At 36.8% G+C, this 13,843-nt stretch overlaps 1 protein-coding gene across 2 annotated transcripts in view; it reads left to right on the top strand.

Annotated features, from left to right (window-relative positions):
• The window catches only part of LOC105935923 (ephrin type-B receptor 1-B), a 243,498-nt gene extending 233,797 nt beyond the window's left edge, over positions 1-9,701 (top strand). For both annotated transcript variants that reach the window (XM_012876547.3, XM_012876546.3), the window contains exons 14-16: positions 505-698; positions 3,372-3,527; positions 5,328-9,701. In XM_012876547.3, the coding sequence (XP_012732001.1) occupies positions 505-698; positions 3,372-3,527; positions 5,328-5,436 (459 nt within the window). In that variant the 3' untranslated portion in view covers positions 5,437-9,701. The remainder of the gene's footprint in view (positions 1-504; positions 699-3,371; positions 3,528-5,327) is intronic.
• The last annotated feature ends 4,142 nt before the right edge of the window (positions 9,702-13,843 follow it).

Genomic DNA, 13,843 nt, shown 5'->3' with positions numbered 1-13,843 from the left:
TTTGGAAGTGTCTATCCATGTGTTGAAAAGATAAATGCGGAACAATAAAGTTTAAAACCAATGTATATATATATATATATATATATATATATATATATATATATATATATATATATATATATATATATATATATATATATGTGTGTGTGTGTGTGTGTTAGAAAGATACAGAAAGTTATAAGGCTTGACAGATTCAAAAAAAGTGATTAGACATGACTTTCATATGATATTTGAAAGTGAAATATAAATACACTATCTTAGAAATTAAACTAGTTTGGACACAATTTACATACTGTGCAGATTGTTTGTCGAAAGAAATCAGTATACCACAGAAATCAGTATACCACAGTGTGACATTTATACAGTGTATCCATGTGTAAATCGCTGAAGAGCCATTCTGAAATGTATTACATTAAAGTTTCTAATTTACAGAAAAGTAGTTTTGCAGTATAAGCTTGCAGCCCTGAATAAGGTAACACATATTTAACTCTAATTTTCTCTTAGGTGATCAATGCTATTGAACAAGATTACCGTTTACCACCACCCATGGACTGTCCCAGCGCCTTACACCAACTGATGCTGGACTGCTGGCAGAAAGACCGCAATGTACGACCTCGCTTTGCAGACATTGTCAGCACCCTTGACAAAATGATCCGCAACCCCACCAGCCTAAAAGCTGTAGCCAACATCCCTGCTGTGTGAGTACAGCACTTCACAGGACACACACACACACACACACTTTCACCCTTAGCTTGATATTAAAAATACTTTTCATCTGTTTATGTACACAACATTCCCACACACAGTCTACACAAACTAATCCACCATTTGTGTTTATTTTTATCATCTCATGAAATAATGTTTTTTATTACTGTTGATTGCATCAAACCTTAACTTTCCTCCTGCTGTGTTTCTTTCCTCCCATCAAATCCTGATACTTTCAGGGAGTTTCACTTCACTCATAGCCATTTAATGATGGACCAAACATATGTTGTACGAAAACATGCTGAAATGACTAATTAACACAATGTCTACAGTTGGAATACATTTTTAGATGTACATTTTTAGAAAAATGTTGCATCTATATGTTATTCTTTCTTTTGGAGTGCAAGGGGCACTCCTGAAGACATTATTTGACTCTGCAGTGACATCAACCATCTTAAACAGCGTTGTCTGTCAAAGCAACATCTTATCTGTGGCTGAGAAGAACCATCTGCATAAACTCATTAGAGGGGGCAGCTCTTTCCTGTACCTACTGCAAGTAGTGGGAGACAAAAAGGGGGAAAAAAAAACACTGTAAGGAAAATAACATTACTGATGGACAATGTCTCCCACCCCGTGCATGGAGAGCTGAAGAGCTTCCAGTGACAGATTGCGGCATCCCAGATGCTCCAAAGAGCGTCTCCACAGGTTGTTCCTCACAGCTGCTGTTAGACTTTATTACCTCTGCTGCTCACAACAGACTCAATAGCTGTTTTCAGCATGCTTATCGTGCACGGGTTGTGATTTGATCATGAATCGTTTACACTGTCGCTCTGGGGCTAAGTTACACTTGCACACACCTTGGCTACTTTGAGATGTTGCTGTACTATCATGCACGCTGCATATTATCTCATATCTTTCAGTAAATGTGAAGGTATTTCTACACTTTCCACTGTTTACTGTAACTTGAATATTTCATATTTTCATCATATTATCTCAATAATTGCACAATACCTACTCTGGTATTTATTTTTATTTTCTATATTGGCCTTTCTGATGAAGCTCTGTTGCTTTAGAACTAACTTTAGATAATTTTACTTTTGTGTGTTCGTTTGTTTGTTTTTGTTACCAAAAAACTGTGTGTAGCTCAGTCTCTGTTTTTGCTACCGTCATGCATGAATTTCCCCCATGGTGGGACACTTGAAGAATTTCTTATCTTTTTAACGGAATATGATTTTTCCTGATTAGTGTACTTTGTATTTGGAGCAATATCTATACTATAAAATATCTGTTGGGTGTGAAATATAATTTTTGAATAACCTTATTTTACGCATATTAGTTTTAATATGTAATGTCCTATAAAGCGTGACATTCTATCCCTATTAGCTATGTTATCTTGATAAAAAGTCTGACCTAATTATGGACTTAAATTTTACTAAAAATGTTGGTTCATGCAACCTTTATTCTCACTCTAGTGCAGACTTCTGTCTTATGATGGTTCTGAACTTGTACTGTGTTTCTGTGTTGAACCAAGAACTTTGGTTTGCAACAACACTAGTGCTAAAGTCAAACTTACTAAGTAAGCTGAACTTCTTGACCCACAATGACATGTTAAGTGTCATCAGCAAAAAAAAGTTTACTTGGAAAATCATGATTCATTTAAAAGTTTGTATAAAACCTCAAGTAGTTAAACTGTGTAGCAAGCAGATTTTTTTTTAACCCTGAAGCAGTGGAATCAGTGCCAATTAACAGCACGCTTTAGCCGTGGTTCTGAGGGAAAACGTTCACATGCCAGTTTTTAGGATCAATTTGAAAACATGTTTCTACTATTTTAGCAACATTTATTGCTTTAATTATAACCTAATTCTGATTTGTTTTAATTTCTTTTTAATATAGGAGGAACAAACCAGATGGGGGAAATGATTTAAAAAAATAGAATTATTTAAATTTCATGGCTAAAATTTAAACAATAATTAGATAATTTAGTTAAGTGATGATATTCTAAAAAATAGTTTTTAGAATATCATCACTAATTTTTGTAAGTCGTCTTTAGTTGTTGATTTTTTTTTTTTTACTTAAATCTCCATAAATAAAATGTCTGGAAATTGTTTCAAGAATTTAACTGATGAAAAGCAAGCAGGTTGTGTCATCAGCATACAACATTGACTGGACATAGTCCTTTCCTTCCCTTCACTTTCCACACAGATTCTCTGAATCTGCGGGCTGTCTGAGCCACCGAGGGTCAGTCAAAAACTTAAAGCTCTTTGTTTTGGCATTGTGATTCGGGTTGCTGCCATGTTGCCCAAGGTGAACTCTTGGCTCTGTGTCAGACAGAGGTTTTGCAGTAGGGCATGTTTTTACCATTAGGTCTTTAATGTGCTGGAACAACTTCCCAGAACCATTATGAACCTTTCTGTATGAGTGGTATTGGTCAAATAATGGGTGACATGTTCCCTGACCTTTTAATTTATTTTTTTAATTTTTTTATTGTCTTTCAAACACCTTCAGGTAGATAGATACTGGTAGTGATGACACTACCTGGCTTTTGTACTTGTATCTTCTCACATACACCCACACAAATACAACCCCCACAAAACACTGCTCACTTAATATTGCATCAAAGCTCTTCTCTCTCCCTCATCTCACCTGCTCCCTTTTGTCCCCTTCAGGCCTTCTCAGCCACTGTTGGACAGATCCATACCCGACTTCAACACCTTCAGTTCGGTAGAGGACTGGCTTGCTGCCATCAAGATGAGCCAGTACAGAGACAACTTCCTCAACTCAGGCTTTACCTCCCTGCAGCTTGTGGCTCAGATGACCTCAGAGTGAGTTCACTAGCTTGAGTAAAATTAAGTATTTGAAAACCATATGGCTTTCGACGGGACATTTTTTTAATACCTCCTGGATTGTTCAGGGGTATGGTTAGTCATGTATGCTAGCATGTTGATTATTTTAATTATCAGTGTTGTGAAAATGTAAAATTATGCCTGCATTTTTATTAAAAATTGATGCTCGAGGCTTTGGTAGTATTTATGAAGTCTATTTGCAATTCCAAGCAATATGGTTTACAGACTTGTCTCTCAAGTCATTGAATTAATTTTGTAAATTCGTATTCTCTTTTAATCACCACTAGCTCTTTGTGCTGAAATTATACTTCCACCTATAGTGACTGTTAGAATGATGTTAGATGTATGTTTTGCTGGATTGCAGTGTTTTGCAAAGGTATTCACACTGTTTAAACCTTTCCACATTTTGTCATCTTTTAAGCCAGATTGTCAGTGTATTTTATTGGGATTTTATGTCAATCACATCAATTGATACAAAGTAACACGTAAATTCTCTCACATATAAATTTGAGGTGTGCACTTGTATTCAGCTCCCCTCATGTCAGTACTAGACTCAAATTGGTATTTGTAGCCATTCTTCTTGGCGAAATACCTTAAGGTCCTTCAGATTGTTTGGAGAACTTCTATGAGCGAATTTCAGGTATTTTATACAGATGCCCAGCTGGATCTAGGTCATGACTTCGGGCCCTTTTAACACATGAATTACTTTAATCTGATCCATTCCCTTGTAGCTCTGGCTGTATGTTTGTGGTTGCTGTCTTGCTAGAAACCTCTGCAACAGCTTTAAATCTTCTGCCGTGTCTCCCAAGATTTCGGTCAGGGTTGCTCTGCATGTAACTCTATCCTTCTTCTCAAAGTATCTGACCAAGCTTTGCAGTCCCTACAGCAAGTTGCTTCCACTATGACATATGAAAGGTGAACTCATGTTTGCAGGGTGATGTACACTTTTAGTTTTAAGCTGCAACTAGTGTTTTACATGTTCAGTAGGCAAGGAAAGTTAACATTCTGATCCTATGGGAGCAGAGCACTGTCGTACACAATGCCTACATCTTGTGGCAAACAGGACTTTTAAAAAAAAAATCAACAATGTATTTTTCCTGCCATGCATCAATAAGGCCCCAGTGTGTGCAAGGCATGACTGACAGTGATGATGTTGAGACATTCTCCCATCTAAACTGTTAAACTCTGCATCTTTTCTGGAGATACCATGGGCCTCTTGGCTGAATAAGGTGCTCCTAGCTAGGCACCTTCAGTTAAGGTGGGCAGCAATGTATTGCTGTGTTTGCAGTTTTGCCACTTTGCAGCTCAGATTTAAAAATATTTTGTGAGGTATAGAAAGCTTGAAATTTTATAATGTTATCAATTGATTACGTGTTAAATTACCCTTGTTCTAACTTCTCCACAATGCCATATCTGGTGCCTTCATTAGTTTTCATACATATGTTTTTGTTCACTCTGAGGTCTTCTAAAAAAGTTGCACTTAAACTGAGATTAATACATATACTAGCTACATGTAAAACATCTTCAAAACCATGTATAATATTTTTTCCACTTTAGAGTCATGTCTATCCTGTATGATCCAAATACAATACATTGAGGCACGAGGTGGTAATATAACAATATGCAATGTGGGGTATCAATCCTTTAGTGAAGCACTGTAGTCATGTTTTATTCAAATTATGTGTTCTACCTTCAGAATGATAGAAATGCTTTCATGTAGGTCATTAAACGAACCTCTTGCATTTCTGTTTATTCTTCCATTTGCTTGTTTCTCTTTAGGGACTTGCTTAGAATAGGTGTGACCTTGGCAGGCCACCAGAAGAAAATCCTCAGTAATATCCAGTCCATGAGGGTGCAGATGAGCCAGTCACCTACAACAATAGCATGACTACAGGGGGCGCTGTGCCATGGAATGGGCAGCATTCGGAGGACCAACACCAGCAGCCCCCGAATGACCCCCGATCCATCGGAACGCGCCAGAGTCGAGACTATTGTCCTAATCTAAACCGCTACCATGGCTACAGGAGACCAGGGTTTGTGCTACCACATGGAAAACAGTTCCACCAGATGCATTCAGGGTCCACACCTGGCACTTTTTTCTCCATTCATAACTAAGGGAAGACAAAGACCAATCTTGTGGCTTCCAACTACATTTGTGTCATTATAAACCAAAATGACTCCTACAATCAGACATCAACACAAGGAAGAACTTTTGAATTCTGGCATTGTGGTAAAACAATTGATATTGTGCTTCTATATTATCTGGACTAAAACACGTAAAAAAGTAGACACAAGTGTGAGACATATAGAAACCTGTGACCTGTGTTTTTTTTTTTAACCACACTGTTGTCAGTGCGCAAGATGAAGACACCTTGACCTGACAAGAAATGAGAAACGGACAAAGAAGCAACTAAAAGGAGAACTAACTGGGCAGAGAGGTATACAGGGATGTACAGAGGAGCACCAATTTCAACTTTTGCTTTGTTTTTGTTTTTTTTGTTTTGTTTTTTTGCTTGTTTAAAGATTTTTAATATTGTATTATAAATTAACAAATTCAGAGCTTAGTTATATTTTTGTCTTTTACCATCTGTTTTCTTGTGTTGCCACTATAGCAAGATGCCATCCACTTGTCTCTTAACATAAACACTACCTGTGGAGGTCTGGTTGGGAGGCCTTGCCTAAAGGACTTTTTAACCATCTCCACCAAGAGAATATGAATATGTTTATCTCTTGCTAAATATGATTATATCTTTCATAATAAACCTTCATATTGAAGGTGTTACATAAACTGTACAGAACTCTCTGCTTGCATTTTTGGCAAAGACATGTTGACTAGATTGTGATAGAGACATGCAATGTGTAGTTTCCTCTCAATCCCTGGTTTCCTTATGAAAGCTGAACAACGGACAATTGGTTGAACATCTATGTGTTCCAGGGGCACCCGGATGACTTTTCTGACTGAATCTTAGCTAAGGAAAATGTAAATTGATCATGGGTAAAGAACTGTTATTGTAGAGCTGTATGAAAATTGTTGTAGGAGTTAAAATATTGGAAAAAAAAATATTTTACTTGAGCTCATGTTAAATGTGGGTGTACACATGCTGTCTCTTGATGGTGAGCACTTACATGTACAGACATCTTTTCTGTTGCATTTGTGTTTTTATATATTGCTTGTGTTGGGACTGGTCAACAGGGTGTAATGCTTATTTAAGGGTTGTGGCTTGGCTGGCCCAAACTCAAGATAAGCTGATAATGGTCATAAAGATCACAAAAACATACATATACATTTGTATTAAATTGCTCTCATGTCTAGAGAGTTTTATTTTGGGGTAAGTGATAACAAGTGCTGTAAATATCTAAGCTGAGGTGAAACTTTCTGTGGGTTTTAAATGCATGAGTGAGCAGCTAATCAGGGTGAATCACCATCACTTCCTTTCACGGTGAAACTGAACATCTGGGCTGAGGTTTGCCAACAGGCACCCAGTGCCATTTCAATGAACACACAGTCTTAAACGGCCCTCAAGAGCACACTGCTCACAATAAAACATGACCTCATCCATGCTGCTGTATTCAAGTTGCTGAGTCTATCTATGCACCCTCACCGCAGGTGTTCACCTTATGGACAGGCGAGATGAAGCCAAATGCTGTTCTGTTAAAGAGAGTTTTACACAACCATAGACTTGGCAACATCACTTTCTAAGGATATACTGACAACAGCCTATAAAAAAATCCTCACCTTACCATAGTTTATGGAAAATAGTCATATTTTTATTAAATTTTTTAGTCTTGGATGAGTGTTTTGTTTTCAGTACAGTTTGATCAGGTAAAATGATGCTTGATATAAAAATCTTAACACTTGCAGAACACTACTTCCCCCTTGACTAGCTACAATTAACATGGATATTATTTGCATAATAATTCCTAATTAATCATTATTAAGCTATTAATATTGCGTATTGTAAACCAGTATTATTTGTCTGCTCAGTTGTTTCAAGTCATCTTCATTAGCTGTATGCTTAAAATGGCATTGCAAATTGAATAGGTAAGCTATGTGCATTGATACATATCAAACTATTAATGAGTTATTTATTTATTACCTCACTGAATAGCTGGTTATTGTTTGGCCACCATAATCACCTGCATTTTTATGTGTTATACAATAATGAAACATATTTCTTGGGTGTTATTAAGGCATAAAACATATTCTCCTTGTAAGATTTCTTTATGAGGCATATATTCAACAGAGCGTACTAAGATTAAATTCTTAGTAAGAAGTAACCTCTTTGTCTACTGTTTATAACACTCAATAACTGACTATTCTAAGAAATCGCAATATTCTGTTATTTGATGATGTCGTTCACAAATAAGTAATACGTGCTTAATAATGACTAATTAACAGGTATTGTGTGTCTAATATATTTGGTAATCTAGGAAATTAATTATTTGTGCACTCTAATATTAAGTATTGCCAAACATTTGCCTGACGAATGGTACTGGGTTATTTGGGCTGTGTGATAGCAATATATTGTTTATTTTATGTTACAATGAACCCAATCCTCACAGTTATATTGCAAATTCTCCTCTTTCTGTTTTACACTCTCTTCCAGGCCGCTATAGTTGGCTGGCAGGTCCCCAGCTTCTTTATCCTTGGTTTAACCAAGCTATCCAGGGCACTGTCTGAGGCTGGGCTAGGCCAGTGCTGGCGAAATAAATATTTGGCTCCATGCTTCAGTGGTCGCAGGCAGGGTGCATACACCTGCTAGGACCCCTGTTTGACAAGCATCTGAACAGCAATAGGAGGGAAACGCATGGGGCCATCTAAATGGACACACAGAGACAGGAACCCCTCTTAATGTGATTGTAAAATATGTTCCTATATCTGGTGTTTCTTTTAGGCTAAACATGGTAAAGTGTGTGCAAAGATGCGAGCAAGGGGTGGAGAGGCTGTTTAGAGGAAGGCTAGATTGCATGGAAGACGTGACATTGAAAGAGGATGAATAGATGAAAGACGCAATTGGTCGTTTTTAGCTTGAAGTGTGGTTTGTGCTGCAATATTGCTTTCGTTATATAAATACTAATTTATTTGGTTAGGTTGGGGAATGTAAAATAGTGTAATTAGGCAACTGGTTTGCCCTTTGGACAAAATCAATTGCATTTGGTTTTAACTCCCCAATTCATTGAGTTACTAACTAAATAACATGTTCCTTAATGCAGGCTTGGATACCATTCACTAAAACCCATTTGATCAATTTGAATGTATCAGTTCTCTATTCAACTCAGTCGTGTTTGCTTTTCAACACACGAGCTTGTGAATGAGATGGTGAATGTATTCATTAACGAACCATGCAATTCTTTTAGCCTCATTTGCTCTGTTTGTCTTATGAAATATCTTACTGTACAGTGACACTCCAGTGTGATGAATGGTGAGACGGTTTGCATTCCTCCTATGAAAGGAGGTTTCTACTGAAGCCATTCATCACATACTGATACAAAACACAAGACGAGAGCTTGTTAAGTGTTTCATGGTGCCATAACCGTTTGAAGAGTGTCCAACGACCCGTTTAGTTACTGGAATCATGCCTTGCTTTTATGGATCAGCTATATACACCTGAAAATGACCCGACATGACTCCAAGCAACGGCTACACTCATTAAACTGCTTCTTTTTTTTCCACCTTCTGTTTTAGTCTGGCTTCTCGAAGATTTACACACATATAAAGCAGAGTACTTCACATCCACGTGGATACATACAAACACTGTGAATACATAAAAAAAGAGAGTTTGTGTGGTCAGCCAGGGAGGAGGAAAATAAGATGAAATGGACCTTTCCCCAAATATAGTTGCAATCTCTCTCTCTTTGGTACAGATTTAATGAGAGAAGGGATTGTGAGTGCACATGTCATTATTTGTTCATTTCTGAGCGAGACAGTAGGCGTGTGTTTTGTGCATATCAAACACAGTTATATGTACAGATGTTGTTGTGTGCACAGGTACAATGTTGATGAGTATGAATGGTTTTCCTATTTTTTTTCATCTGTTTCTGTATAGTTGCCACATGTAAATTGTGAAAATTGTGTCAAAAGTTTGTAAGATGTAACTTTCTGAGAACAATTGTATTAAACTGCACTTAATAAACGCCTTGGAAAACAAGTCAGTCACTTTGCCAATCTATGATTTAATGGACAATAATTATGTAAGTCAACAAAACAGTCAGGAGTGATTATTATCCAGTAGCACTTGTGCCAACCCTGTGCTGAAGTGTGACATCAAATACTTTTATAACAGCTATCGACATAAACAGCTTTTAGTCCCTGTCATTTTGAGTGACAGCACATGTTAAAAGCCAACAGAGACTAATAAACAATCCATCATTTGGAATATAACTAACATCCCGGATCTCTTAACATCTTGCCGTAGATAAATTACTGTCTTTGAGAAATTATCTCCTTATCTAAATACTCATCATTGGCCTAAACATGCAGTTTTCAAGTGCCTCACTTTCTGGAAACCATGTTGTACACTAATTATGTTATTAATGAGGTAAGTCAAAGAATATTGAAATGAATCCAACTCTCAGCGTTACTTTATGGCAATTTATTGACTATTTGGTAGCATTTACCCACAGAGTGTCATGCGACTCAAATAGGAGGTCAAACCAAAATCCAAAAAGGCAATTTGAACAATTTCAACTTTGTGACATTAAAAAAATTGTTTCTATTGATAGTTGCTTCTGTATATTTAAACAATAATATAAGATTTCACAGAACAAGTGAAATCATGCAGTCCTTAAGGTTTTTCTAAATTAGATAAGAAATAATTTGTTGTTAGTGCTATATATAAATACATCTGCAATTAAACTATTTTGCTTTTCTCACCAACATGATGTGGATTAAGTAGTTTCTTCCTTCAAATGATCATACATCATTTGGTACGAGAGCTTTACCAGTCACATCTCTTGATGCTCAGGCAGCAAGCGGGTTGCCTATACTTGGGAGTCCTTGGACAGCAATCTATTCACCAGCCTTGATTCACTCTTCAAGGTAACCAGTTGTTCTGAAAGATGGGCAGTATGGACTTTAAATTTTATCACGATATATTGTGGTAATGTTAAGATAACGATTAAAGCGATGATAAAAGACTATTTAAAGCTTCTGGCAATCTTTTTCAGGTAACTGTGTGGCTGTGACTGCATGTCAGAACCCAAAGAGCACAAATACTGTCCATACAAAATGTGTAAAAATGTAACATATTAAAACCAAATTCGAAATATGTTTAATCAGGACACTAGATACAGAAAGAAGTGTGTATTGTATTACCAAGCTGCAGACAGTAACTGCACTTACTTATTTCTTTTTATTTATTTATTGATATTTGTTGATGTGTAGAAAATTGTAAAAATAACAATCACGACAATACAGTCAGTGTTAGGGATTTTCTGAGACACCACTAGTTGGAATTTATCGTTGTCAAGAAAAATTCAAATATTTATCATGATAAGAAATTTTTCATGCAAACGATAAAATGATACCATAAAGGCCCACCCCTAGGTGGTGGTAGTTTGCACTAATTTTATTTCTGCTTAAGGTTTTAACTCAGAAATTCATCACAACATCATTGTACACAATGCGGTGAAAGAGTATTTGCTTCATTACAGATTTCTTCTATTTTTGCCTCTTTGTAGCACTGAAGTATTTCAGATAATCAAATAGTCTAACAAAGATAACTGGAGTAAAAACAAAATATGGTTTTCAAATAATGATTCATTTCAAATAAGTTTTATAAGCACAACAGAAAAAGTTTGAGAACCACTGACTTAACCTAATAAGTTGTTGAGTCAGCACATTGCCTCATTGCAACCCTAACACTAACCCTCCCCAAGATGTATGTTGCACTGATGCTGGCCTCCAAGAGGCATGCTGCTCCAGCACAGCTGGCCTCAGCATCGGCTTCCAAGATTCCTGCTCTTGCCTTGCTGGCCTCCAGAACTCTGTGTATGTTCGGGACCACCTCCTAGTCACCTACCAGAATTAGACATGGGCCTAGGTTTGTTTTCCTGTCCTCCTTCTGAGGCCCCATCTATCTGATTTGTTCGGGTTGATTGTTTTTTTTTTTTTTTTTTGCTACGCTTTTTTGTGCTCCACAACCTGTTGACTGTTACCACAACCATTAGCCATGCCAAGCCCATGGATTGGTCGACCCTTTTCAGCTCTGACCACCCGTGTAGGAGCCAATCCCTATTCCCTCTGGCCAAGCCTCAAGGCTTAGTGCAGGATATTAAGTTAATATTCCATAAGAATATTTAATTTGATGGTACAAGCACCAAATTTGTGATAATTTTGTAAGACAGCTCGAAAACTACTGATTTTGTGTCATGCAATGACCACCATGTTGGGCAATTTTGGAATTCTCAAAAATAAAATTTCCCAGTCAAAATACAATCTATGTAATATTTGGATCAATAGCATGTTTGCTTTTATACACATATTGCACTGAAACTGTTTTTTTCCCCTATCTTATCAGACACCAGTTTTTAAAACTGGTGCCATCTTAGGTAGCATGCTTTTCTAAAAAAAAAAATAAGTCCTACATGTAAATTGAGCCAAATTTGGTGCTTGTACTATCAAGTGAAAGATTCTTACGGAATATTGACTTAATCTGCTGTGCAACCTTGGCCAGGCACGGCAGTCTTAAGTAAGTAAACATTTCCTTCTAAAAGCTTGTATATTTGTTTCTAACCCTTTTAGTTTTTTTAAGGCGTTTACTCTTTAAAGTCATTCAAAAATGATATTTATGTAGACCCGAGCTTTTGTCAATTGACCTTTGTTGATTGGCTTTAAAAAAAACTGATTCAATATACCCAGACAGTAGATATCAAAGGGCTCACTTCAAGGTCACGTAGATAGCTTAATTTTGCATTTAGTGTTCCACTGACAATGGGAATGGTGACATTCTTTATAGAGCCCTTCCTGTTTGCTTTAACCCATTTGTCAATTTATTCAGAGTAATTAAAGCACTAGAGGAAGATATTATCCTTGTGACAAGGAGCACTATGTTAGATTTGATGGGAAAATTTCCTGTGTGCTATGTGTCAGAAAGATTTTAAGAGGTACAATCAGCAAGATTCTTCTTAATGTATACCTGACCTGTGAATGGCAGTGTATCAGTGAGAAGGGAGTCAAGTCATTTGGTTTCACAATAAAGTTGCATAAATTTTAGAAAGTGACTTCTCAGCAGCAAATCATTGTCTTGATCAATATTCCCAGAGCAATCACCTGTGAGAAAAGGATTGCTGCACAGCAGGGGACTCCAGCAGAAAGCAAAGAAGGGAGCTGGGAAAAAATACAAACCTTTCAGTGGTGTAGAGCTAAGTGTAAGAATAGTAAAGTTAAAATGCAAACAATGAAGGAGAGCAAAATATCTATAAACTAAGGGGCAAAAATAATAACAGTGGCCTTACAGGTAGAAAGAACAGACGTAGTTTTCTTCAAAAACATAATATCCCATATCCTCTTCCTCACTCCATACCCTCTGGTTTACCGGTGTGTTTTTTTTTTTTGTTTTTTTTTCTGCATTTTTTAAACAAATCCAAATTTAAGAGAATGCAGATATCACACAATAAGCCGACTAGAGCTTTGTTTATCCCCAGGAACTGGTTGCTTGCCTTGTGAGATTGTCCAAGACCTAAATCTGATCTCAGAGCTTGCTGGCGGCTGCAGCTCAGCAAGCTGTGTGCATATTTACTGTTATCTTGGAGGGTGAGGCAATATCCAAGGCACAAACCGCTTAGTGGAATCCTGTTTTCTGATGTGCATAATTTTACAAGTAGTATAACAGCTTAAAATGGGTCGGGAATTTTAGAAAGAAAAAAAAAACGCCAATCACCAAAATATGTTTTTGTAGTTTTTAAATCATAAATGGATTTGTAAAGCATTGACTTGAATAATACATCCATTTTACAGAATATTTAAAATTTCTTGAGCCTACTGGCTGTTTGTTACCTTTTCTTCATCATTTAAATATATTATTTTATACATATGCATCTATTCAATTGAATTCAATTAGATTTTTTAATATAGCCCCAATTCACAACACATCATCTCAAGGCACTTTACAAAGTCAAATTCATTCAAATCATCCAGACAGATTGTTCAAACTGTTTCCTATCTAAGGAAAACCTAGCAGATTGCATTGAATCTTGACAAGCAGCATTCACTCCTCCTGAAAGAGCGTAGAGCCACAGTGGAGAGTTGTCTGCATTGTTGATGGCTTTGCAGCAATCCCTCATACTGAGCATGC

This window comes from Fundulus heteroclitus, chromosome 6 (assembly GCF_011125445.2).
Source record: "Fundulus heteroclitus isolate FHET01 chromosome 6, MU-UCD_Fhet_4.1, whole genome shotgun sequence".
NCBI classification, from domain to species: Eukaryota; Metazoa; Chordata; class Actinopteri; order Cyprinodontiformes; family Fundulidae; genus Fundulus; species Fundulus heteroclitus.
The sequence above is the reverse complement of the archived record's forward strand: the minus strand, read 5'-3'. Positions and strand labels throughout refer to the sequence as shown.